The 23,608-nt window shown below is 46.7% G+C and overlaps 3 protein-coding genes across 6 annotated transcripts; 1 reads left to right on the top strand and 2 right to left on the bottom strand.

Moving 5' to 3' along the window:
* Nucleotides 1–1,580: 1,580 nt before the first annotated feature.
* On the bottom strand, nt 1,581–12,306 carry DHX33 (DEAH-box helicase 33). Its single transcript, XM_074890705.1, has 12 exons — nt 12,018–12,306; nt 9,925–10,085; nt 8,978–9,205; nt 8,028–8,198; nt 6,941–7,126; nt 6,122–6,233; nt 5,569–5,728; nt 5,090–5,178; nt 4,380–4,507; nt 3,601–3,804; nt 2,786–2,872; nt 1,581–1,966 (listed from the first exon to the last, which is right to left on the bottom strand). The coding sequence occupies exons 1-12, from the start codon at nt 12,226–12,228 to the stop codon at nt 1,658–1,660; spliced, it is 2,046 nt and encodes a 681-aa protein (XP_074746806.1). The 5' UTR covers nt 12,229–12,306; the 3' UTR covers nt 1,581–1,657.
* Nucleotides 12,307–13,833: 1,527 nt separating this feature from the next.
* DERL2 (derlin 2) lies at nt 13,834–19,644 on the bottom strand. 4 transcript variants are annotated; one of them, XM_074890709.1, is made up of 8 exons: nt 19,508–19,644; nt 18,906–18,971; nt 18,562–18,635; nt 18,032–18,125; nt 17,328–17,529; nt 16,698–16,788; nt 16,344–16,408; nt 14,663–14,756 (listed from the first exon to the last, which is right to left on the bottom strand). In XM_074890709.1, exons 1-7 carry the CDS (start codon nt 19,598–19,600, stop codon nt 16,375–16,377), a joined length of 654 nt encoding a protein of 217 aa, XP_074746810.1. In that variant the 5' UTR covers nt 19,601–19,644; the 3' UTR covers nt 14,663–14,756; nt 16,344–16,374. The 4 variants fall into 4 exon arrangements, with proteins under 4 accessions (XP_074746807.1, XP_074746808.1, XP_074746809.1 ...); XM_074890706.1 differs by lacking the exon at nt 16,344–16,408 and having other exon boundaries at nt 13,834–14,756; XM_074890707.1 differs by lacking the exon at nt 16,344–16,408 and having other exon boundaries at nt 13,834–14,756; nt 17,328–17,523.
* Nucleotides 19,645–19,850: 206 nt separating this feature from the next.
* On the top strand, nt 19,851–21,866 carry MIS12 (MIS12 kinetochore complex component). The gene has a single exon (XM_074890383.1). It carries the CDS (start codon nt 20,142–20,144, stop codon nt 20,772–20,774), a length of 633 nt encoding a protein of 210 aa, XP_074746484.1. The 5' UTR covers nt 19,851–20,141; the 3' UTR covers nt 20,775–21,866.
* Nucleotides 21,867–23,608: the final 1,742 nt, after the last annotated feature.

Below are 23,608 nucleotides of genomic sequence, written 5' to 3'. Positions count from 1 at the left end.
TTTGCCCCAGTTTTCAAAGAGAAAACCAAGGTAAGCCCCTGCTAGAGCCCAAAGAAAAGGCCTGTAACAATGTGTTGTGTAACTGTGATGTGTGTAACCAGAAAGGACTAATTACTACGTGGCAAATGCATCTTGTCCCCACAAATCACAAGCAAAGGCAGCAGCTTTCCCTGAGCAAATGGAGTGAATGAGGGCTTGCCAACAGCTGGTATGACTGCATCCCTGAGCAGCCCTATTAATGTTATAAGCCGTTTTTTTCCCCTAAAGTTGTTATTTGAAGAATACAAGGACTAAACCCCACAATCCCATTACAGCTCATCTAAACTAACCCCACTCTATTACACAGTGACACTGCATGTGCAGAGCAGGTTCCTCTCCCACCCTTTCAGACACCTAACCTGCTGTAGTTCAACTCCTCCAAAAATCTGTATAGATTACTCCACTATGTCAGCAGTCTCGGTTGAAACTGGAAGTTACTTCTCCCAGTCAGATTATTTTAAAAGTACTTAGGATATCATTTAAAAACTTACATTTTTCCTCCCACCAACACACAGTGATAATGGAATAAATCCACTTTCCTTCACATTAAAGAACAAGTTTCCCCTCTGGAGTGGCACTAGTCTCTTAATTCCAGTATTTAAAAAGATTAAATTTGGTATTGCCTCTTCTCTCCAACAGGAAAAAAAAAAAAGAGACAGGTAGATGCCAAGGGAATATGGAAGAAAAAACCAAATAATAGATATTAATGGTAGATCTGTGGTTCTTGACAATGTCAAGTTCCAAACTTCTAATGGAAAACCAAAGTATAACTGGGACAGGCTGGGGGAGCAGAAGGGGGGAGAAGCACTGGTATCAGAGCAGAAGAAGCAAACATTTGATGAATCAAGGACCTTAAAAGAAAGTCCAACCTCTAAACCACATCTCCATTCTCATTTTGCTGAGTCTTCTGCAAGTTGGCCTGACGAGCTGTTGTGGACGGTGTGCCAACTCCAAAGGTAGAAGGGCACAGACAGGAGTCAGAAAAGCCGTAAGTATTTGCTGAGGAACAACATGCCCTGACAGCAAAAGGGCAAACAAAGATGACGCCAGACACACGGGCAGCTGGACAAGCTCCCCAGGAAACCACTGCAGCCCCTCAGGCTTAGACAGAAGCAGTGAAGACCTTGTCCAAACAGGCACTCCCCTTCCTGGCCTTCACACTGTCCCAAATCAGCCACTGAACATCACATGCAGGCAGAAAGATGGTTGATGAGGTAAAAGACCTTCTAGAAACAGTAAAAAAAAAGCATTTTTTTTTTCCCCTGTATGTAGACATTTAAAACTTTTTTCTCCTTTTTTTTCCCCCCCAATAAAACCTGCTAAGGATACAAGTGATTTTGATATTAATGTTTCTCCTTGCTATTTTTTTCTGAGTAGGTAACAGCTGTATGCCACTGAACATCACAAAATTGATTCACAGTGGACTATCTTCTCCTTCAACAATAGAAATCCTGCTTTGATTTTGAAGGCGTGTGTTGTTTCAACATAACTGACAGACCAGCCACCACAAAGGACATTCAACATCTCCAGAATGGCAAAGCTCTGCTGCTGTCTGCACATTTATTACGAAACAAAACCCAGTCTTTTAGGGTGAGCCTAAAAACCCTGGCCCCAGAGGTCAGTTCCTGGCTGTTCGGAGCCTCCTGCGGAAATAGTCGGGCGCTGCTTCGTACAGCCAGTCCGCATCCACCACGCACAGGTCCCGCATGTAGCACTTGTTGGTGCGGAGCAGCCCGTTGTAAACCACGCAGGCGGGCTTGCAGTGGAAGAGCACAGAGGAGGGATGGATGGCCACCAGCTGGTGAGAGTCCACGGTGCTGTAGGTGCCGTCGGGCTGCAGCTCCGCGGCATTCATGAAGAGGCTGTGAGCCAGGCAGCGGCGGATGTTCTCAGTGTCTGAGCGGGAGGACTTGATGGGCATCGATAGCTGTTCAGCAGAGAGAAACACAAGAGTCAGCAAGCGTGTTTGTGCACCCTCGTGGGGAAACACAGCCCCGCTCCAGCGGGCTTCCGAAATCAGGAAATTCTGTGTCAGAAATCTGCTAGCGTGGGAAGTATAAAAGGACCGCTAGGAATTCACCTCAGGTAGATGTGAGGCCAATTCACAGAATCCTCTAGGTTGGAAAAGACCTTGAAGATCGCCTAGTCCAACCATTATAGCCATCAGACTAACAACAAACAAAAGATGAGCTACAAAATGGATTGACACTCTCCTGGGAGGGAGATTCAGGCTAACTAGTCTTGCAGCAGGACACAGGTGCCCATCGGTGGCTCCCGTGTCACATGCAGACTGCAAGCAGTTCAGCAGCAGCTCCCATGCTGCGCCTCCCGCTCTGTGACCGGCAGGAGCAGTGCTGATGTGAAAGCTGCTGATAAATCAATGCCTGACTCTGAGAAGCAGCCAGCCAGCGTGGGCTGCGGAGGCTGACATCACTCAGTGGCACACATAGCACTCACATCCACACTAGAGCAGCAAAATCCCTGAGGTAAAGCTGTCCTCTACCCGAGAAGCCTTCCCAGAGCTCCCCTTCTCTCTTTACCTCTCCTCAACCCACTGAGCCCTGCAGCTCTGAGATTCTGGGATGCAGCTGCAAAGTCAGGAATTTTACCTGACTATTCGTGCGAGAGTGAAAAAAACCCCACGTTTTGTCACTCCTGGGACTTGGTGCACAACAAAATCAGTTTGGGGGCAAACAAAAAAACACAGACAGGTGAAACAGAGCGATACAGTATGGCAACACATTACCTTTACACAAATGTCCCTGAGCTGAGCTCTGATGTCTGACACAAGCATCATGTTCCTGCTGTTGACAAAGTTGTGTTTGCACCATTCCTGCAGCAGAGACACCAGGAGTTAGAAGGGGCTGTTTCTTCACCCGAAAAACATGACAGTCTTTGGATACTGTGAAAAGCAGAATCCTCCACACCACAATCTTTCTCAGAGAAATCTTGCCATATTTCTAGCCCTGATTACTCCTCTCTGTCTACACTCCCTTCCACAGTGCTAAGAAACAGCGTGTTGTTGTTCTCTTCCCACTCAGAATTGCTCTGCAAGGTCACCGAGTGCTGCACAACAGCACTTGCTATCTCACAGGTGGTGAAAATAAATCACGTAAGAATGACAGATGCTGCAAGGAATGGGGTATGCAAGTTTACAGATCTACAAGTCAAACTGAGGAGTTTATAGGGTAGGATAAATCAAAATCTGCTTGTAAATACGGTCAGTGTTTTTGCAATGAATCCTGCCAAAGAGCATGTCTAGGTATTTATCAGCAAGTCTCAACACTCTCCCACTCCCTCTTATTTCCAGCTGTAACCAGGGAAGCAAGAGACCTGGCTCTGATTACAGAACTGGCCTCAGGAAGCTTTGCTAACCAGTTTTGCTCCAGCTTTCTGGAGAAACCTTCAGCACTTGAACAGCTTACTCATCCTTTACAATTGGGGAATTGGCGCAAGTCCTCTCATTGCCTTGGAAGGATGCAGAAGTCACTCTGCTGCATGCCAGAAAAGCTCCCCACCACCAGGAGCCCAGACAGCCCTGGTGTCCTCAGAGCATCCTACCTTGTTGCCACTGACATTTAGGAAGGCTCTGTACATGCTGAGCAGGGTAAGATGATCTCCCCCACTGGAGATGAATTTCTTCCTGACGGATTGCACTTCATCCCGCTGGGCAGGGGGACTATAGAGGACACTGTCCACTGACAGCAGCGACACGATGGTCAGGATCTCTTCTGTGCAGCTGAACTTGGGGGACAGGAGGATGGTCTGCAAATCACAGAACAAAACTGATTTTTGGTTGACCAAATCCACTTCAGACGGGCAGACTTTTCTGCTGACTGGCAGCCCAGGAATTTTACCAAGCACTGTTTAGGGTAATTTCGTAAACATTTGGGCCTGGAGACAACTGTAAATCCTCCTATGGGCCCACCAAGCACCTTTAACAGCGACTGCCATGCTCCTTCCTGAGAATGGCCAGGTCACGTACAGTACAAACATTGTGACTAAAATCAAGTGCGGCATCAGACAGCAAGTGCTAAACAGTGCTGCCAGCAATTCCAGAAACTGCAAGGAAGTTAGCCTTGTTTCAGCTTCAGAGGTGCCAGAGGAAAGAAATTCTCTTTTACAAAATAAATCTCCCCGAATTAAACAACAAATGACAACCAAGCCAGCACAACTGCTGTAAATAAAGCTGTGCTTCATTGCTGTATAGCCAATGTACACTCGTACAGCTGCAGCTGCCCCCCATTCCAGACCTCGTTTAAGGAATTTGAAAGAGAAATGCCAGTGGTATTAGAAAGAGTACATGAGATAAAAATTAGCTAATTTTTCTGTAGTTTTACTTTAGAGAACTTTGGTTCCAGTGGAAAGGCTGCCATCTTCCTTCCCAGGGGGGTTAGGACAAGCTGATCTTCCTTGTGTTCCACAGCTCCCAGCAGGTTCAGCTGCTCAATTGCTGCTCGAATAGCATCTGCCAAAACAAGGATGTTCGGGCTGTGAGGCCTCCTGGCTGGCACTGGCAGGGATGCGAAGGATCAGCTGGCACATCACTACCTCCTTCCCCTGGCCAGAGGGACAAGTAAATTTCTCTAAACAGAAATCAGAGACCCAAACTGAGGTCTATCCCTCTCTATCCAGTAGAACATCACCTTTTCTAATTTAAATAGCAAAAACATAGGCAAAACTAAAGCTGTCATCTCTAGCTTTGAGCAGAGGCTGTGTGAAATCCTCTATGGCTCTCCTTGGCAGTCAAGGCACACCATGTTCTTTACGATCCAAAACTGCTCCCTGTTCTGTTTGGAAGCTGGACTCTCCAGCTCTCTGCCATAACCATGGCCGCTCTGATTAGACCGAGCCCAAACAATGAGCAGTGAATGAATCTGAGACTTCTGGGCCATCAGGAAAAGATGCAGCAGAGAGACACTGCTCCTCCTTCACAGCCCCAACCTTCCAAACTCCATCTTCTCTGCCTAGCCTGAAGACATTATTTTTAAGCAATTCCTCAGTGACTCATTTGTCATTTTTTTCCAAGGCTGCCTTTGTAACCACTTACCAGGAGATGGTCTGGACATGAAGTCAAAGGTGAGCACATTGGGAATTCTCATGGCCAGGAGCTGAAGCACCACGCTGGCCAGGTTACACCTGCATTGGCAGAAAACACAACTGAGATTGTTCTTTTTTTTAAAATTATTTTTTCTTTTATTCGCCTATAAGCTGAGACAGAGTACTCAGATCTGTGCTGCAACTTGACAGAGACTAGTCCAATGCTGGCTGGTGAACCCTTACCAGGAATAAGTCCAAAATCTGGAGAAAAGTCAAGAGAAAAGTTCAGAGACTCAGAGCCCAACTGCCTACCCTGAGCAAATGCCTCCTAGTTATTCTGTTTAGTCTCCACAGTTCATTTTTCTCAAAAGTCAACCAGTCAGACCCTAGATCCAGTTTTGCTGTTCAGCTCTTTACAGAGCTCCATCTATAACAGTCCATAAAAGAGCTGTGGCAAGAAGTATGACGGTATCAGGGTTCTGTTCTCACCTCTGTATCTCAGGTATTGTCATTTCATCAAACTTCCCAAACTCATTCTCTGTGTAGAGCCGGTAACAGATCCCACTGTCCTCTCGCCCTGTTCTCCCTGTGCGTTGCCAAGCCTGGGCCTTCGACACCCGCTGGACTGCCAGCACTTCCAGACCAGTTTCTGTGCGTGGAAAAGCATCACTTCAGTCAATGTCTGCGGAATGCACAGCTTTGAAAAACATGTAGGATTACAATAAAAAAAATCCCAGGGTCTGCCATCGAAATACTGCTCAGACTTTTACTTGGCTTAGCACCCTGAAACAAAAGTAACTATCACGCCCTATATCCGTGAAGAGAAGATTCATACTGGACAGATTTTTATACCCCCACAGGGCTGGTACTCAAAAAAAAAAGACCAACCAGAAAACAACACCAAAACCCACACCTGAAACCTGAGATATTCATTTAGACAGTGCAGAGGGTGTTTTAAATCAGCTCTCAGTGGGGCTCATTGCCTCAGATAACTTCTACAAAACTGAAAACAATCTCTGCATTGTTCTTTACAATTCCTCACCAGGGCTGTAATTCTTTGCTTTGACCATGCCTGTGTCCACAACGTATTTTATTCCTGCAACGGTGATGGAGGTTTCTGCGATGTTGGTGGAGAGGATCACTTTGCGACAGCCCTGGAAGAAAGAGCAAACTAAAGCCAGTTAAAAGTCACCTTAGATTAGCTGCAACAAAGAAACGCTGCTACTTTGGGCCAGCATGGGCCAGGCCTACGTATCATCACAGCGTGTTATGATCACAGACCACGCTTGCTATGCCAGCTCTCGCAAACAAAGATAACCACTGGTTCCTAATCAGTTTCTGAAACGTGTGCTTACACTTGCAACAAAATACACCACTCAGGATAGCTGTTATCAATATTTCCTTAAACCATTTCATTTCTGGCACAAGATCTGAATTCTTATTTATCTGCTGAATAGGTATAAAAGGGCCTGAGGCAGCACAATTTCCTTTTCTTACAGCCCTGCCAAATATGCCCAGGTTTTTAGCTTTCTTAGTATTTGGTCCACTAAATGCTGTAACTTTTTTGTGATAGGGATTTAAATTCCTATGAAAGGGGCAAACTTCAATTCCTCTGCCCTTTTCACTCCCCCTAATCCTTCCTTCTTTTTATGATCCCAGATGACTTATCATATGCATCTGTTAATACCATCTCAGTTGCACTCTTGTATCACCCTGGAACCATTCAGCCTAAAGTCAGCAGACAGTGGAGACTATGACTTACTATCAGTACAGACAGCTTTAACCCCTTAAATTCCACATTTCTTCCAAACACGCATGCAAGCAACTAAACTCATCCTGTTTACCCATCACATTGCCTCACCTTGGGGGCAGCCTGAAAGACACGGAGCTGTTGGGAGTAGGGCAGAGAAGCATACAGAGGCATCACCACCACCCGTGGGCAGCCTTCAGGGAGATACTTGGCAACATCTTGACAGGTTTTGGTCATTGCTTCAATTTCTTCCTGACCAGTCAGAAACACCAGGATGTCCTGAGAAAAGGGTGCTGCCTGGAGCCAGAGGAAAAAGCAAGTGAGAAGTTAAGATGGTTTGGATAGGGAGGGAGAACAGAGACTGTAACGAGATGTTGTCCTGACAGCAAGTCAGCAAAGCAGGTAAGAAAGAAGAGACACACACAGTGCAGTGTATGCAACAGCCTGAAGTTCCCAATGGATTCACCAGAGGTGAAGAGTAAACTGCATTTTGCAGGACTGAGTCTCAACAGGATGGAGGAATTGCTTAAAGTCACACATCTACTTCGTTAAATAACTGTCCAGGACATGCACACAGAGAGCCAGCAAGCACCCAGGTAGAAGCCAGTAAACAGAAAACTCTGGTGAGAGGAACATTTAGGTATTAGGTATGAATTGACATCGGAGAGCTTTGCTTCGTAGTCTCCTTTCAACTCCAGCCTTGATGTACAAGTCCCAAAATCCTAACAGCATCTTCAAAGCATTAAATGCACTTTAATTAAATGATATAACCATCTGGCAGTTTTGCCTTCAAACATTTAGTCACAAAATGCCTATAAGTTGTCATTTTAAGAGATTTCTACTTGCTCTGCAGTTACACTTTGACAGTAATTAGAATCACATTCATGCTACTGTTGGCCTGTGCCTGGATTTCCTCCCACAACCCAAGGCTCTTTACGGTTGACCACTTCCAATCTTTCTTCTCACTTTTGGAATAACACTGGCATTTGTCAACCCCTCCCTCGAGCCAACATGATTCACTAACCCAGCGTGCTCCCCAGCTCTCCCCTTTTCCCAGAGGATGCAGTGAGCACCTCCGGGACATCTCTGATTCGGCAGCAGCAAGCTCATACCCTCTCTTCTGCCACAGCAACCCGTGAGCCCCCGGATCAACAATCCATGGCCCCAGAGAGGCACAAACCCGACGAGACCACCATACCTGGTGGATTTGGAAGATTGTCACCAGTGCTGCTTGGAGATAATCACTCTGAGGCTGTTTGGTGTAAAAGACCTGAATGGGATGCTGCCTGCCCTCTATATAGAGAACAGGAGCTCCATTGAAGTACTGGGAGAACTGGTCAACATCCATCGTAGCCGACATGACAATCACCTTCAAAATGAGCGTAAGATGGGTTAGTGCTGCAGTTCCGACCCAGCAGGACACTTACCAGTCAGGACCAGACAACAGTCGGCTTCCCGAGACAGGTATCTGCTCACAACAGCAAAAAACACACAGAGTTTGGAACAGGATTGATCCTTCCTTGTTAAAGCCATCAGCTTTGGTATCACACAAGCATAACGTGTTGGTATGATAAAATGAGTGAAGACACGTTAAAGTTATTTTCTGACATTTAATAAAGAGAGCTAGTGTCCCCAAAGCGAGGCTGTGGAACAGCCTGTTGAACGAGACTGTGCTCAGACCCTACCAGTCCCCTACATGCCTTCCCCATCAAACCCAGAGTGCTTTCACACACTCCATCACCTACTCACATACATTCATTACGTGTCCACGCAACACACACACGCAATCTCCTTCCCCAGTGGGAGCACCTCCTACAGCTGTCATACCCAGCAGAGAGCTCCCATACCCAGGGTGCTCTCAGCAACAGCACCAAAACCTCTCCCGGCACCACATCTAGTCTATAGCTCACATCCAAGGGGCTCTTATGAAAAAATAAGATACCAGACACCTTGTTCAGATGTGTCATATCATGCCCACACATCATAAGTTGGCCAACCTTAACTATTCAGATTTAGAGGGACCTTTTAGGAACAGAAAAATAGCCAAGGCTGAAGTTTCAAACACTTTGGAAAACCTCAGGAGATACTCATAGCACTCAGAGCCTGAGCCCCACCCCTGCCCTTTGTTGCCATCCTAGATGTACACACTCGTAGTGGCAGTTTGCCCAGTTCCTTCCGTTTCTTTTGCGCAGCTTTCACCACTCCAAAGAGTACATCCGTATGGATTGTCCTCTCATGAGCTTCATCCAGGATGACAACGCTGTACTTCCGCAGCATCGGGTCCCCAATAGCTTCACGAAGCAGCATTCCATCTGTTAAAAACTTGATTCTAGTTTCCTCAGATGTAAGGTCGTCGAAGCGTACGGTATAGCCAACCTATGGAAGCGATCATTGCAGAAAGGACAAACACAAAGTTACTTGCATTTCTCATTGCCATCACACCACAAGGACGGACTACAAACAAAGCACCCTGCTCAGCACACCAGAGAGCCAGCCAGAACTCCGAGGAGGCTCTGGAAAGTGTAACAGTGTATTTGCAATCTGTGAGCAGTTAATCTTGCAAATCTAATCATCCACCCACAGGATGCTCTCAACCCTGTATCCCAACTGGCTTTCTCCCAACTAGAAGTTCATCACAAATGCTCCAAGCTTCCTTTCCTTCCTCCCCTACCAGAAACAACTCCATGCTCTCCAAAGATTTTATGTAGGGGAAGTCTTTCTCCTCCACTTTTCATCCACAGATCTGCATGGATTCAGCACTCTGTTCTCCTTGACAGTGACTTTTGATACAGGGAGCAATGGAAGAGTGCACAATATTTTTTTTTTGTTTTATTCATTATCCTGTATTTTTTCAAATGGAGGAACACAAATAATAATGAAGTAGTAAAATACCACAGAGACAGAGTCAAACATGGCCCCCCCTCCAGCCACAGAAGCAGGTAAACACCCATTTTTTTCCTTTCAAGCACATTATTAAATGACAACTACCTAGTACCCCTGTGGCTGTTTTTGATCTTATCCATTAAGCCCTGATACAGCCCCATCAACACTGCAGTACTAAACCAACTCTCTGAAGACCCTGTAAAGCAACATACCAGTGTCCCCAGCTCTGTCTTCTTCTCATCCGAGACTCTGGTAGCCAAGGCTATAGCTGCTACTCTGCGAGGCTGAGTCACAGCAATGATGCCGTAGTGGCCAATTCCCTCTTCATAGAGGTACTGGGGGACCTGTGTGGTCTTCCCTGAGCCTGTTTCTCCTAGGGAACATCAAGGGAAAAGTTTTTTCTCTTTTATAGCACCTTCAAGTGAAAGGTGCCAACTCATTTTTTTATGTTAACTTTTAGCCATATTTCAGGACCGGGAGGCTGAAGACAGGAAGGGGTTCAACAGCTTGCCCAAAATCACTCCATAAAGCAGCAGCAGAGACAGAACCCAACGCCTTGCTCTAGTTGTTAGAGCACTCCTCTACAAAACTCCTTTCACCCAGGTTCTCTCCAGCCACACTCTGGTTTAGAAACATATTCCAGTCTGTCCAGATATGAAGTATTTGCTGGTAACACAGCCAACATAAGATAATTACGCAGAGCAAGGAAGAGACACCAGTTTGGTTTTATGCATACATTCACACTATGCACTAGAAGTTTCAAAGTAAAGCTGTAAGCAAATTAAAGCAAAGCTTTTATCACAACAGCAAGTAGCGAGTTAAGGTTTGAGTGTCTCTTAGAGGAGCACTTGGGGCACCAACACGTCAGCAACTCTTTCCCTGCACCTTCCCGAAATCAGAGAGAGTCCCTTCAGGCTCAGCTGAACGTCTCCTCCATCCACACAGCACTAGCACACAACAGAACAAACACCATCCCGTTTCTCCCCAGGTGTATTTCCAACACAAACTCTGTGTAGAGCCCTCTACCAAAGACAGCAATCAGGAAAACCCTACAGCCAGCTCCCATCAATACTCACCACAGCATCAGCGACAAAGTGTCACTTACTGGGCACAGTAAAATCTGGCACAAATCGTAGTGCTTAGAGGCACTGCAAGTGAAACCATTTTGAAGTGCAACATGCACGGATGAGCAGAGAATATTTTCAACATCATCCATCATTTTCCTGCACATTTTATTACAGTTTAAAACACATCTGTAACTCAAAGCGGATCCCCTTCAGCTTTCTACTGGCCTGTTACAAGAATTGCTCTACGTGAGAGAGCACGAAGCTCTGGAAACGAGAACCCTGTACTCTCAACCCTTGCAAAACAGCAACAGCACAGAGTGCACTGGGGGAGCGAGGCGAGCACAGACAGGAGGAGGAGGAAGACATATGAGAAATTTGGAAGGATGGCCAAAAGCAGAGAAGAATCAGAAAGCCAAGTTGTAAGCACTGCAGCTGCAGACTGGCAAAAGCAAGATGGAGTTTTTTAGCCCACTTCACAGCTGCACAATTTTACATGGTGTATTACAGAGTATATTTAGCAACCAGTAATGACAATCCCAGGATTATACAGAGGAAAGGAGATAAACACAGTCACATCTATCAATCTATCAATTACCACAACTGATTTTTTTTTAATGGTTCACTTATATCAGTGAAATAAAAAGCATTTTTCATTTAATTCTAACAAATGCTGAGCCTTTACACTTCCAGATGAGAAGCTGTATGTCTTCAGCTCCTAACAGCCAGACAAAAAGCTTGTTAGTCTGGACTCAAAGAAAACATAATGCAATTAGTGAATGCCCCAGAAGACATAGCTGAGGAGACACATTTTCCGAAGAGCAGGGTTTTGCCATTTGACTTTTAAGTTGACTGAACTCCATGCGAATGGCAAAACAGAAAGGAGAGGGAAATACTTTTGCCTTCTCCATAAAAGTTAAGGCACCGGCTGCCTTAACCGGTCAAAACTCAAGAATAAAAATATGAGCCATTTACCACGTTTGAGATTTACACACAAACCGTGTCTGTGCAACTTCTTACAGGCCACGCCACCCCCCGACGCCCGGCTGGACCAGCCCAAACCCGGCGCCAGGGACACCCGCTGTCCCCTCGGGACCCCGACGACCACCCCGCCCCCGGGAGGCCGCGGTGCCGCCCGCTGAGGGGAAGCGCGGCTCCCGAGGCCCCCAGCTGTGGGGGCTGGGGCGCTGAGGGAACCCGCTGTCCCCCCGCCGCCGGGGCCGCCCGGCTCCCGCACTCACCGATGAGGACGGCGCTCTCCAGGCCGCGGAGCCGGCGCAGCAGCGACTCCCGCCTCTCGAAGATGGGCAGGCCGCGGCGCTGCGTGTCGGCGGGCGGAGGGCGGCGGCGCGGCGCGGGGAAACCGGGCATCGTGGCGAAGCGGCGGGGCGGGGAACGGTGGGGCAGGGAACGGCGGAGCAGCATCCGCCACCTTCGCCGGCCGCGCCTCATCGCTGCGCAACGCTCGGGCAACAGCTTCCGCCCGCGGCTGCTATGGCGGCGGCACGGCGCCCGGAGCGGGGCGTCACGGGAAATAGAGACCCGGGGCCTCGTGCCGCCATGGCGCCCGGAGCGGGGCATCACGGGAAATGTAGGCCCGGGGCCTCGCTGGCACCTGCCGCCATTTGAAGGCCGCGGTTTGGGGCACCGCGAAGCCCTTCGTGTGCCCCTGGGGGCACGGGGAGCGCAGCACAGGCCTCTCTCCTGGCAGGGGCACCCACAGAACCGAAACATCCGCCAGGAAAGGCAGAGTCGACCAGCAGACAACATCGCAAACTGGCAGGTTCGAGACCTACCTCATTCCCATTTATAATTGCTGGGACAAATAACCTCTCACACAGCTGACAAAACACTCTCCCATGACGACTCTGGTATTTAAACACACTTCTCAGTGGGACAGGCTGCCCAGGAATGGTTTCAAGGGCAATCAAAGTCCTGATTATAAACAGTAATCTGACCATAATAGCCAATTTTGTCCCAGGGTACAAGTAAGCAACACTTCCAATTCTTCCCAGATACAGATATCATGTCATCACTCTGTTAAGAGAGGAGTACAATCTTAAATACCCCACCAGAGTGGAAGGAAGCGTGTGAAGAAAGCAGCTCTGGAAGAGCGAGGACAATCTGTCTTACCAATACATGACGTGGAACAGGTCGTCCTCAGGAAGGAGCACGTCATCTCACCCACCTCACAGTGGGGCTCTGGATTTATGGGTCTTCTCCGCACCATAGGGCTGTCTTTTAGCTTCATCCTCACTCCCTAACGTCCCACCAGCAAACCACTAAGTGGCTCTTACACACAGAACTACAAAAAACATTTCGATCCAATTCCTGTCTCATAAGCTACCCTGAAGCAACATTGCCCACAACATTTTTAGTCCTCCTAGATACTAACATTTAAAGTCTGTTTTGGCAAAAAAACCCACCTCCCTTGTTTTTACAACCTCTAACAGATAAATGCAGATACAAATGGACTCACCAATTTTGTTTACAGAATATAATACACTGCTTGTGGACAAAGCACTTCCCCATGAGATCCCAACACATTCATCTCCTGACTACAAACAAGTTAAAAACCTGTAGCCAGTTTTTAAGAACAGCAAAATCCTGAGAATAAAGATGATCACATGTGTCAAGGGCAAGCCTAGACTCCCAAATTAGGAGGAAGATGCAGTTTCAACAGTATCTCTTTTTATCGGTTACGACATAATCAATAAAGAGCTACCCTGTACAGTCCACAGCATCTCATGAGCTGAACTGTGCTCCAAATTCCTTACGTGGCTCGTCATACAGATATTTATAGTCAATATAACTTCAAACTAAATCCCACTCAGCGTCACTGACCTGTGACACTCAGTCCTCTCATGACAAACTTCATACACAGACCATGAATTTAACACCTTGAGCCGACAATCCTGCTTCCTAGCAGTTCTGAGACACATCTGTGGGAAAAGCTTTCATTAATGCTGTCCTCTTGAGGGACTTGCTTTTTCCAACCTCTGCTTTTTCACCAGCTGCCTCAAGACTACAGGATTATATAAAGGATTAACAAAAAAGGATCCACAAGACATTTTATTCAACGAACCATCTGAGATATTTGAACAGTTCTGACTCCAGACAAGTTTTCTTACCTAGTGCTTCAAGTCATTTAATAACTGTTAGAAGTGTGCATGTGTGGGGCCGGATTTTGTAGAACTACCTATTTAAACAAGCCAGACTCAAACTTTGTCATCTGAACAGTCTTTGGGAGAAAAGCCATCAAAATGTAGCGTCAGCCTGCAAGCGTATTCACACAGAGGCACGTTCCAGAAACCCAACTGGCAAAGTGAAAAGCCTACATTATGCTACATGTTGTATTTCTCATAATTCAAACACAACTGGAGACAACAGCATCTCAGATAAAAACCCTTTAGCCACTGAAATAGGGACTTAGACTTTCAACCATCTTGTAGCTGTTTTATCCAAGAATAAAAAATGAGTTAAACCCCAAAAAAGTTGGTTTTGTCCCCTGTAAAGTTTCCCACATAGTTTCCTGTATCAAATAGCTTGAAAAAAATGCTTTAGAAATCACTTTAAACAAGTACTTGTAGTCTGGTTAACTGAAGTTGACAGGAAATGGTTTCCAGTTTTAGGTTTTTGGCTCCACGAGATTAGTATTTTCATCACCAGCACAATAAATTCCCTGACTGGGAAAGACACTGGTAGCCTGGAAGTGTCTTGGATTAGACTGCCATTTCATAAAGTGCTTGTATTCAAAACCAGAGAGCTGTCAAAAAGTGTCCTTTCTGCGATGGGGAATGAGAGAGTCCCCAGTATGGAAATCAATTCACGTCAGTCTCTCCCAGTTATCACTGGGTTTTGGCACAGACATTTACTAGCCTCCAAGGCGCTGACCTTCTCCCCATGCAAATCCTCCTGGTCGTTCTTCTGGCAAGGGATTGTAATTAGGATCATCTTCTGGTGTATCAAATATTGCTTTCCTGGAAAACAGAAAAGATTTTTTTTTTCCTTTAGAATACATGTTTTACAATAAGACCAAGACTACTGAAATTCTGCACATGTAACAGTGTCCTCCCCCAGAAAGAGCCTGCCAAAGCACTGGTGATTTATATCCAAGTCACACTTGCTCTCCAGTTAGGAGCCATCTGGAAGAAGGTCTAGAATTATGTGCCTAAATCAACCAAGACTGACGAGATTCAGCTGAAACTTAAAATTCCACCTCCAGTGTAAGGCAGAATTTCATACAGCTAGCATCTTCTGCCAGGGCAGGATAAGGGAGCAAAACGTGAATAGGCTGTTGAAGAGCTCTTCACATATTGAGAAGGGGCCAAAGTAAGAGTCAAATACAGGCAGTATTATCTCAATCTCACAGGCAGGATACAGGCATTGATAGGCAGACTTGAAATCCACAGAAGAGCCTGCATTTGAGACATCAGGGGCTTGGGTTTCCTGTTTATTACAAAAATCATGCTTAATCTTGTAAGTTATTTTGCCACTCTCAAATCTAGTTTCAGAGGTTTTCTCTCCATAGATTTGTTTATCCAGAAACAAAAATGTAGTAAATTCTTTGAAACAGAAGACAAGAAAAAGCACAGGCTGCATACAAGCAATCATTACATCCAAAACATCTTAAAAGTAAAGTGTGTTGAACAAGACAGTTCTTAGAATAGCTAAAGGGATTATTTCTCTTCACCCAGAGTGACAGGCCATTTCAGAGAAGTGTTCAGAACAGGGAAAAAGAATATACCAGCGGTATTACAGGATTACAGCTAAAACAAAGAAAATAAAAGCATCTGGGGAAAAAAAAAAATCCACCATTCTAGACCCAGACAAGAATAATACGAAGCTTTCTGAACACAGACACGTAAAAGGATTTAAGAGCAGCCTGACACTCTTTTCCTAGAGGGAGACGGTTACTGAGACAGCATGCATTGCTCCAGCAGCCTTAGGACTCCTCCTGCACACAGCTGGGTGCATACACCCTCTGAAAAGGGGAAAGCTCACATATATCCTTATTGCAAATGTGTAACTGGACACTCAATGAGTCCACAGTTGCATTTATATGAAGGTAGCCCTCACAGAAACTGCCTTCAGCTGCTAAGGCCATGTTAGATTAGTGTAGGCCTACAAAAGCGACCAGCACAGCCGTCCTGGGACAGCCATTCCTGCAACCATCACCTGGTACAATTACTTGCTGAAGACACAGCCTATACTGAACAGAAATAAACTATCCCTGCAGTGTACTTGTCCCATCAAACAGGTATGACCCATCAGTTCAACTAAGCATGGGTCTGAAGAGGAGATTTTAATTACTCAGGCTTCTGGGGGCTAGTTCAAACAAAAAAATCAGTTCAGCTCTAGATAATTCTGAGTCTCACAGAGCTCAACTTTCCCTGTCTCAACTGACCTATTGTTTAGGCAAGCTTCTCTCACCCAGGCATTACGATTACAGCTCTCTGTGCAAGAGGGAACTGAGTAGGAGTAGCACCACTCAGTAGTACAAACACTGAAGTCTTTTGCCAAAGTTGTGAAATACAGAATGAAAAAAATAATAGATATTTTAATACCTCAGTCACTCTGTACACAGCAGGACTCTTCTTATTCCTCACACCTCAATAAGAGACATGCGTGTCTGGTGCCACCAACAGGCAAAACTCAGTTAGCAAAGACTAAAAAGTGTTACCAAAGAAATCAAAAACCCCTTTAGCCCTTCTTGGCAAGAAGTTAGTTCCCACTTACACATCTTTAAGATCCCCCTCCCTTGTTTGGCAACACATGAGTTAAATAAAAGCAAGTACAGACACACCACAATTCTGTCTCAAGCTGTCTAATTTACCAGAAATGGATGTGACTGAATTATAAACAGTTTTCCATGCAAGCACTTTTTCTACATCCATTCCAAATCAGACACCAACACTTACAGGACAGACGGTGTTCTCAGAAGCCTTCCACCACCAGGCTGATTGGGAAAGACATCCTCTAAGAAAAAATATATATGCCCAACAGCAATGCCTAGCATATAAAGAAAAGGCAAGTGGTGATTTTTCAATACTTCTCCTTTGCAACTTTCAAATGCTTCACTAGAGTTTTCGGAAAAAAAAACAAAAACAAAACAACACACATTGATTCTTTCACAGAAAATATGGTAAGAGATATACAAATATAAAAACCAATGAAGCACGCTGACATCAGATGAAAAACTTAGCTTACAGTACAAGACAAATACAAGGAAAACTGCTTGTCATTATTAAACATACTGATGTTATGGCTTCATTAGAGTTGATAAAAATAGCAATATAAGCTATTTTACTTCAATAGTCTGATGCCCAGTCAGATTGTGTACCTGGGCTGATTCCAAGCAATAAAAAGCCAAAGCATCAGAAGCTGTTTCCATCCTTATTACAGTACAAAATAAGCAACAATGTTTAGAAATCAGAAAAGCCTGGTATAAATACACTAGACAAACTAAGTAAAAAGCATTCTTTCCACATTTTGTGTTTCAGGTAAAACATTAGCAGGAACAGATCCTTGTGATTCTCGCAATTGCTTACCCAGGAGATCCACAATGATGGAGTTCCCCAAAAGCAGTGAAAACCCCATCAATACCCAGGGTAGAAATGGGGCTTGAAAGATGAGAAGACCAAAAAAGTTCATACGGACATAGGGATTCCTGCGGCTCCATACGTACACGAGCATTATTGTGAATGCCTGACCCAAGAAAACCAAGTTCACAAACAGGCCAAAAAGCTGTGACTGGTAGTTAAAGAAAACAGTTCACCAAGTCATTGTTGTGAGGTCATGAGCACAAGAAGAATTTCACAGCTTAACCTGCGTTTTCCATACAACTGCTAACTCTATTTTCCCAGGTTCACATCGATCAAATTCAATACCTGTAGGAGGATTCAGGGTACCTGCAGCACAAATAATCCCTTTAAAGTATAAATTTAGCATGAAATCACTGAAGCAACAGCATTTCTCTTAGTCTGAGCATGATTACACACCTGAGCAGTCCCCTTTTATCTGATAATCTAATTTCCATAATCCTGTCAAGCAGTAAAAAGCCTGAAAGACCAGCCCAGTATTTGACAGCAACAGTCACAAAGCATTCAAAACTACTTTAACAAATACTGTTATTCCTTGTACTACAAACAAAATACATTATCTCTGAAAAATTAAGATAAAAGTAGCATCATGGTTAGTCCTTGTTCACATATCTTTAGCTTCACTAAAGCAGTCTGGAGTACAAGAAGGATACAGTCATTAGAAGTCCTCCAAAAAGGAACATAAATACAAAATCTGCTGTTCGACCTCGAAAAGAGCCTTCTTCAAGCATTCGGCAATAACGATATCTGAAGTCGCAGGTCAGGAAAATTTGATTACAAATGAGTTTAAAGAAAGATCCAAGTGGAAAAGGGTTCAATTATACATGAGCTTAGATGTAAGTTTTGTATCAATTTACTTCATCAACTGGCTCTTTCTCAGCAGAGGGCAGACCCAGGAGAAAAAAGTTACTTGGAATTATCTCCTGTACGTCAGAAACAACCAACCTGAAGGATCAGGCTTGTACAACAAAGTCTTAACAACACAAAAATAAGTGGTAAAATTCTTGACAACTTATGAAGGAAATCCTGTTGATGTCCATTCATGACATCAGTGAAGTCGGCATTGCTAGACTCCCAGGAACTTCATGGTGGAGCAGAACTTGCCTATACACACGTACAGCAACATGCCCGTACTCTGGAGCTCTGCTTTCCAAGGGAAAAAACCAAACTTGATGAAGGATACAAAAAGATCATATTAAATAAAAAATTAAAGCCAACTGGTCCAAAGAATAAGTAGTTTGTGATTAACCTCCATACCTGGAAATAAGACCAATAGAAGGATTTTAAACATGACAGCTTATTTTTATTGTCTAAATACAAAAGCAGGTAACAATGTAACTGAAATCTCCTTCACAGTCAACAAACCAAAGACCTATGCTAAGATACAGTGATCAGCAGTCTAGCTTCACTAGCTTTTTAAAAGTATAACTTCAATACACAGTCATTTGTAACACTATTTTGAGAGAACACGCACTCACAAACTCAACAGTTTGCTTAAAAACCTCCCATACTATAGAATACACTTACTTGAAAGTGTTTAAATATTAATTCAGGGTTGAAATACAGCTGAAAGGGTGTGATGAGTTCTAATTGCTGAAAAAAAAGACAACATTTGATGGAGTCAATACACCAGGAAAAAGCTATACACACTTAAATAAGTAACCCGCTTCCTCTGTGCCAGAGAGCCCAAGTTCTCATTCAGCACACTGAGCTTTCTAGCAAGACCAGCCTCGATAACTTCTGCAGCCCCCCTCACATTGTCATGCTTTGTACCTCTCCAGGTTTCGCAGCGGGTTGACAGCTAGAGCCCCGGAAGCGCTGCTCTGAGGGCCCCGAGGGAAGACACCCGGCCCTGGGGCGGGGACGTGTCTAAGCTAACCCCTTCCGCGGTTCCCGAGCGCACTCCTCTCCCCAGCCCGCCGGCACAGCTCCAACGAGCCTCGCCCCCCTTCCCGGGCACCCTCCGCGCAGCCTCCACGCGCCCCACCGGCTCTGTCAGGCTGCGGGCCGTCCGCCCGGGGCCCCGCGGAGCCGGCCCCGCCGCCCCCACCCACGGGCCGAGGCTCTCAGGAGGGCCTAGCGCGGTCCGGAGAGAGCGCGGCCAGTGGGGAAGGGGCGGCTCCACTCACCACGGCGGCGGTGGTGAGGACGCAGGCCGTGGTGTAGGCCCGCGTAACGGGCGGCACCTGCAGGTACTCCTGCCTGAAGGTCTGGTACGCCATCTTGGCGCTTCTCCCGCCACTTCCGTTGTGGCACCCCCCGCCCTCGCCGCCGACCGCCGGCACAGCCAATCGGCGCCGGCCACGCCCCCGCGGTCGAGCTGCGTTCTCATTGGCCGATCAGCGAGCGCGGCCTCTTGCTCTCCTCGCTTTCCCCGCCCCCGGGGACTGGAGCGCTTTGTGATTGGGCGGCGCGTTTATCCCCCGCGGTCACTGATTGGCTGCCGGCGGCGTTGCTCTCCTGAGGGGGCTCGAACGAGGCGGGAAGCGGTGGAGGCAGCGGAGCGGCTGGTGGGTGAGCGGCAGTGGGGGGGGCTCGGCCGCGGTCCTGGCCTGGGTCACCAGCCTCGGTCTGCGGCACTAGAGCGGGAGGAGCGGCCCCAGCGCCTCGGGTAGCGGTACGGGAGGCCGCGGCTGCGCTGGGCCTCCTGTGGGAAGCGGCTTCCTCTCAGGTCCGGGCTCGGTCTTCCCGCCTACAGCAAGGCCCGTCTCCCCCGGGGGCTGCGTTTCTCTCTCCTGTCCTTCCCGGCTTTCCTCCGCCACCATGTCGGTCAACCCCATGGCCTACGAAGCGCAGTTCTTTGGCTTCACCCCCCAGACGTGCATGCTGCGCGTCTACATCGCGTTCCAGGACTACCTCTTCGAAGTGATGCTGGTGGTGGAGACTGTAATCCTGAAGAAGTTGGAGGCGCTTCCTGGGTGTAAAATCACCCCCCTCCAAGTCCGGAAAAGTACGGAGGAATTTCTTCTCTTCATGAAGAAGCACCTTGACAAACTCTTCAGTAAAATGGAAGAAGTGCTTCTGCAGCTGGTGTTAAACATCCCTAAGAATGTGCTCCTTCCTGAAGACAAGGTCCACGAGCAGTACCCCTACAGCAAAGAGCAGTTCCAGGCGCTTCAGGATGAAATCCAGCAGCTGCAGAAGCAGTACAGGGCTGAGGCGTCTGCTGGGCAGGCGCTGCGAGCAGAACTGGAAGAACAGAAGGTTGTTCAGGCTGAGCTTGAGAAGATTTTGCAATGGTTTGATGGGCTTGAGAATATCTGTAGGGAGCACGGGACTGGCAATTTCAAAGAAAGCCTTGCTTTCTTGACACAGAACGCTAAGAGACTGCAAGATGTGCTGAAAGATGTTGAAGAGAAAAGCAAAAAAATAAAGAAGCCTGATCAGTTATTGTAATGGAAATTCTGAAAAGGCAACAAAAATAACTTAGACATCTTGCTTAAAATGATAGGGATTTATCCTTCCAGAAACATCTCCCCTAATCCCTTACTCCTCTAATCCAGCTGGGGTCTAGACTAAAAACTGTTGAACTGTGTCAGTTTGCACCTATTTAGGAGCTCCCTAGAGAAGGAGGGGAAGAAAGAAGCCTGTAAAATGTCTCTCCAAAACTGGTGATTGGGAATAAATTTTGGGCTGGATAACCTGACTGTGCAGGTACCTTCCTGACCTTAGGAACTCCAACTTTGAACACAACATAGCTTTTGTTTATTTTAAGGGTTATTAAAAAAAACATCTAAGGAAGGCCTATAAGAATGTGTAAGTGTGTTTCCAGCCTGATGCCGGTTCAGGTGACAGTGGATGTTTTTGTCAGCGAGGACACTGCAACTCCATGAGCAGTGTCTGGTTAAGGCCGAGGTGCCGTTCCCCATGTTTTAAAAGCCAACGACTGGGAAGCACGTAGAGAGGAGTGAGACAGTGATGCTGTTGTCGAGGTTCTAATGGGAAATAGATCTATTTGCTTCAATACTGAATGTCAACCCAATTTCGGAAATTTCAGGGTTGGTTACCACTCATATGTTTGCAGAGAGGTAGCTCGTGTTTTCTTTCAGCAAGGACAGCGTGCTGCTCCACAGACTGAAGATCTAGAAGTCACTGGAGGAAATGAGCAACTCAATCACCTTGTCCTACTTCAGCTTATGTTGCTTTATATATATATATACATATTTTGTTTGTTTTTCTTTTTGTTCTCCAGTGTCCTTTTTCTACTAAATAACAAAAGTAATTTTATTTGTGTTTAATGAGATTTTCCTGTAGAAATGTTGTGAAGACTGGTATGCTTGTGTTCTTCGGGGTCACGTAATTATCTGTACTTGATTCAGAATACATTACTCACTCTGTTGGCCTCAGCAGGTTTTGAATCTCCTCTATGGACATACCACAAAATATCAATACTGATTTCTACTTTACTAGCGTAAATGTTTGGAAGACATTAAATTTGTGAATAATGTAAAAGTTACTGCAATTAAAAAATGTATTAAAAGTATAAAATACACTTTGCGATTCTTTCTCCCCTGACTTCTGAAGCCTTCATAGAGAATCAGCTTGGTAAAACCACTCTCTTTCTTTAACCACACGTGTCCTTGCTGCGTGGCTGGCACAGAGAGCGGCTCACTGGCCACTCCTGGAGTCCTCACAGAGGAGATTTCTGACGCTGAGCTCTGGACTTCTGCAGCGACTGTCAGACTGTCCCAGAGCCCAGGCAACCCCCCCACTTAACCTCACACACTCATGCAGTGTTCCTGTGTCCAGCCAAGGCCACGGGTTTTCCTTCCAGCTTCACCTGCTGCTGTGGCAGCTCATCCCTCAGCGGCTGGTTCCGACGGTACTGGAGGGGCACTCCCAGCCCCAAATCGTGCTCGTGTCTGTGGGGCCCCCTGATGTCCAGCTGGTGAGCAGCTCCACACACCCCGACTCCATCCCCAGTGGCCTCTCTGTCCGTCCTTGTCCCACTCTGCGGGCTCCCATCCCTCGCAGAGGCTGATTCAGCCTGTCGGCACAGCGGTGGCCACAGCCCGTGTCCCATCGGTGACACAGGGACAGGGCAGGCAGAGACAGGGTGGCACGAGGCTGCTGCAGGAGTGGGACCTGGGACTGGCTTTTAAAGAAAGGGGAGAACTTCCACGTGGTTGATTTTAATACTCATTTTCTCTAAATGATTGCGTGGAGCTGGAAGATTCAGAGAGCCCCAGGCTGGGAGCAAGGCACTTTATAAGATCTGATGTAAAAGATGTAACCAGCTGTTGTAAAACTTTACCAAGATCCTTATGCAGGGGGGAAAACCAGCCTTGCTGTAGTGCTTTTGGTCCAATAAACATGCCAGCAGCACAGCTGAGGCCTAAGGGGGATGAAGCCACTGGTTTTCTTACCAGGATAACACCCAGTCCTGGTCCAGAGACACACGGGAGCTGTCGGGGGCCGGGGACATCCCAGCAGCCGGATGCACCATCAGGATGGGGAAAGGCTTTGAGCCCCGCTGCAGCTGCTGGGCCCATCAGGTTTTCATCGTAACTCCAGGGAATAAAAAGCACTTGCTGGCTGCGGGGAGAACGTGCAGCCGGATTTGCAGCCCCTGAGCATGTAGGAGGGGGTTGAGTCCAGTGGGGAAGGAGCCAGCACTGTGTCCCAGGGGTGGTGGTGTCCCCAAAATGCCCTGCAAATGCCTGGGGCTTCAAGTTTCTGATGCAAGGGGAAAAAAGATAAATAAAATTAAGAATTTTTTTGACAACATTCACAGCCAAGTCGAGTGCTTGGAGCCAGGCGATGCAGCCCTCCTCAACATATACGCTGAATGACAGTGTAATTAGTAGCCGTTAATAAACCCACACCTGGCAATATGCCAGCCCAGGGCCAGGGGGGGGTTACCATATGCCTCCTCATTAAAAGCTTTAATTACAGGCAGGAAACGCTGGTGGCAGCCATACACTCTAATTGCTTCACCTCAAGCTGGTGGCAGTCAGCTCCCTCCCTCGCTGGCAATCTGTCCCCATCCCCATCCTACAGCAGGGCTGAAGGGGCCAACAGGGCAGGGAGGAGCTGCTCACGCCACACCATCCCGTTATAATGATGAAAAAAAACCCCTATTATGCCAAAACATTTTTTTTTTTCATGGGGATTTTGGCTGGCCCAGACTAAGCAAGAGCATCCCCCTTCCCAAAATACAGCCTTGAGACACCTCCTCTGCCAAAAAAAGTAGAGCTCGATCGGTGGGGGGTGCAGGGAGACAGACGGGT

Source organism: Strix uralensis, chromosome 20 (genome assembly GCF_047716275.1).
Source record: "Strix uralensis isolate ZFMK-TIS-50842 chromosome 20, bStrUra1, whole genome shotgun sequence".
Taxonomy (NCBI): domain Eukaryota; kingdom Metazoa; phylum Chordata; class Aves; order Strigiformes; family Strigidae; genus Strix; species Strix uralensis.
This window is presented reverse-complemented; position numbering and strand designations above follow the sequence as displayed.

Excerpts from the sequence above, each read along its gene's own strand:
- DHX33 (XM_074890705.1), bottom strand. The coding sequence starts at position 12,228 with ATGAGGCGCGGCCGGCGAAGGTGGCGGATGCTGCTCCGCCGTTCCCTG. Across the intron at positions 10,086-12,017 it reads GGAGAGCGCCGTCCTCATCG|GAGAAACAGGCTCAGGGAAG; the intron begins GTGAGTGCGGGA and ends GATGTTCCCTAG. Across the intron at positions 4,508-5,089 it reads CATGTCCAGACCATCTCCTG|ATGCTATTCGAGCAGCAATT; the intron begins GTAAGTGGTTAC and ends TTGTTTTGGCAG.
- DERL2 (XM_074890706.1), bottom strand. The coding sequence starts at position 19,600 with ATGGCGTACCAGACCTTCAGGCAGGAGTACCTGCAGGTGCCGCCCGTT. Across the intron at positions 18,126-18,561 it reads TTATTTAATATGATCTTTTT|ATATCGTTATTGCCGAATGC; the intron begins GTATCCTTCATC and ends CTGCGACTTCAG. Across the intron at positions 16,789-17,327 it reads CATCATTGTGGATCTCCTGG|GCATTGCTGTTGGGCATATA; the intron begins GTAAGCAATTGC and ends TTTATATGCTAG.
- MIS12 (XM_074890383.1), top strand. The coding sequence starts at position 20,142 with ATGTCGGTCAACCCCATGGCCTACGAAGCGCAGTTCTTTGGCTTCACC.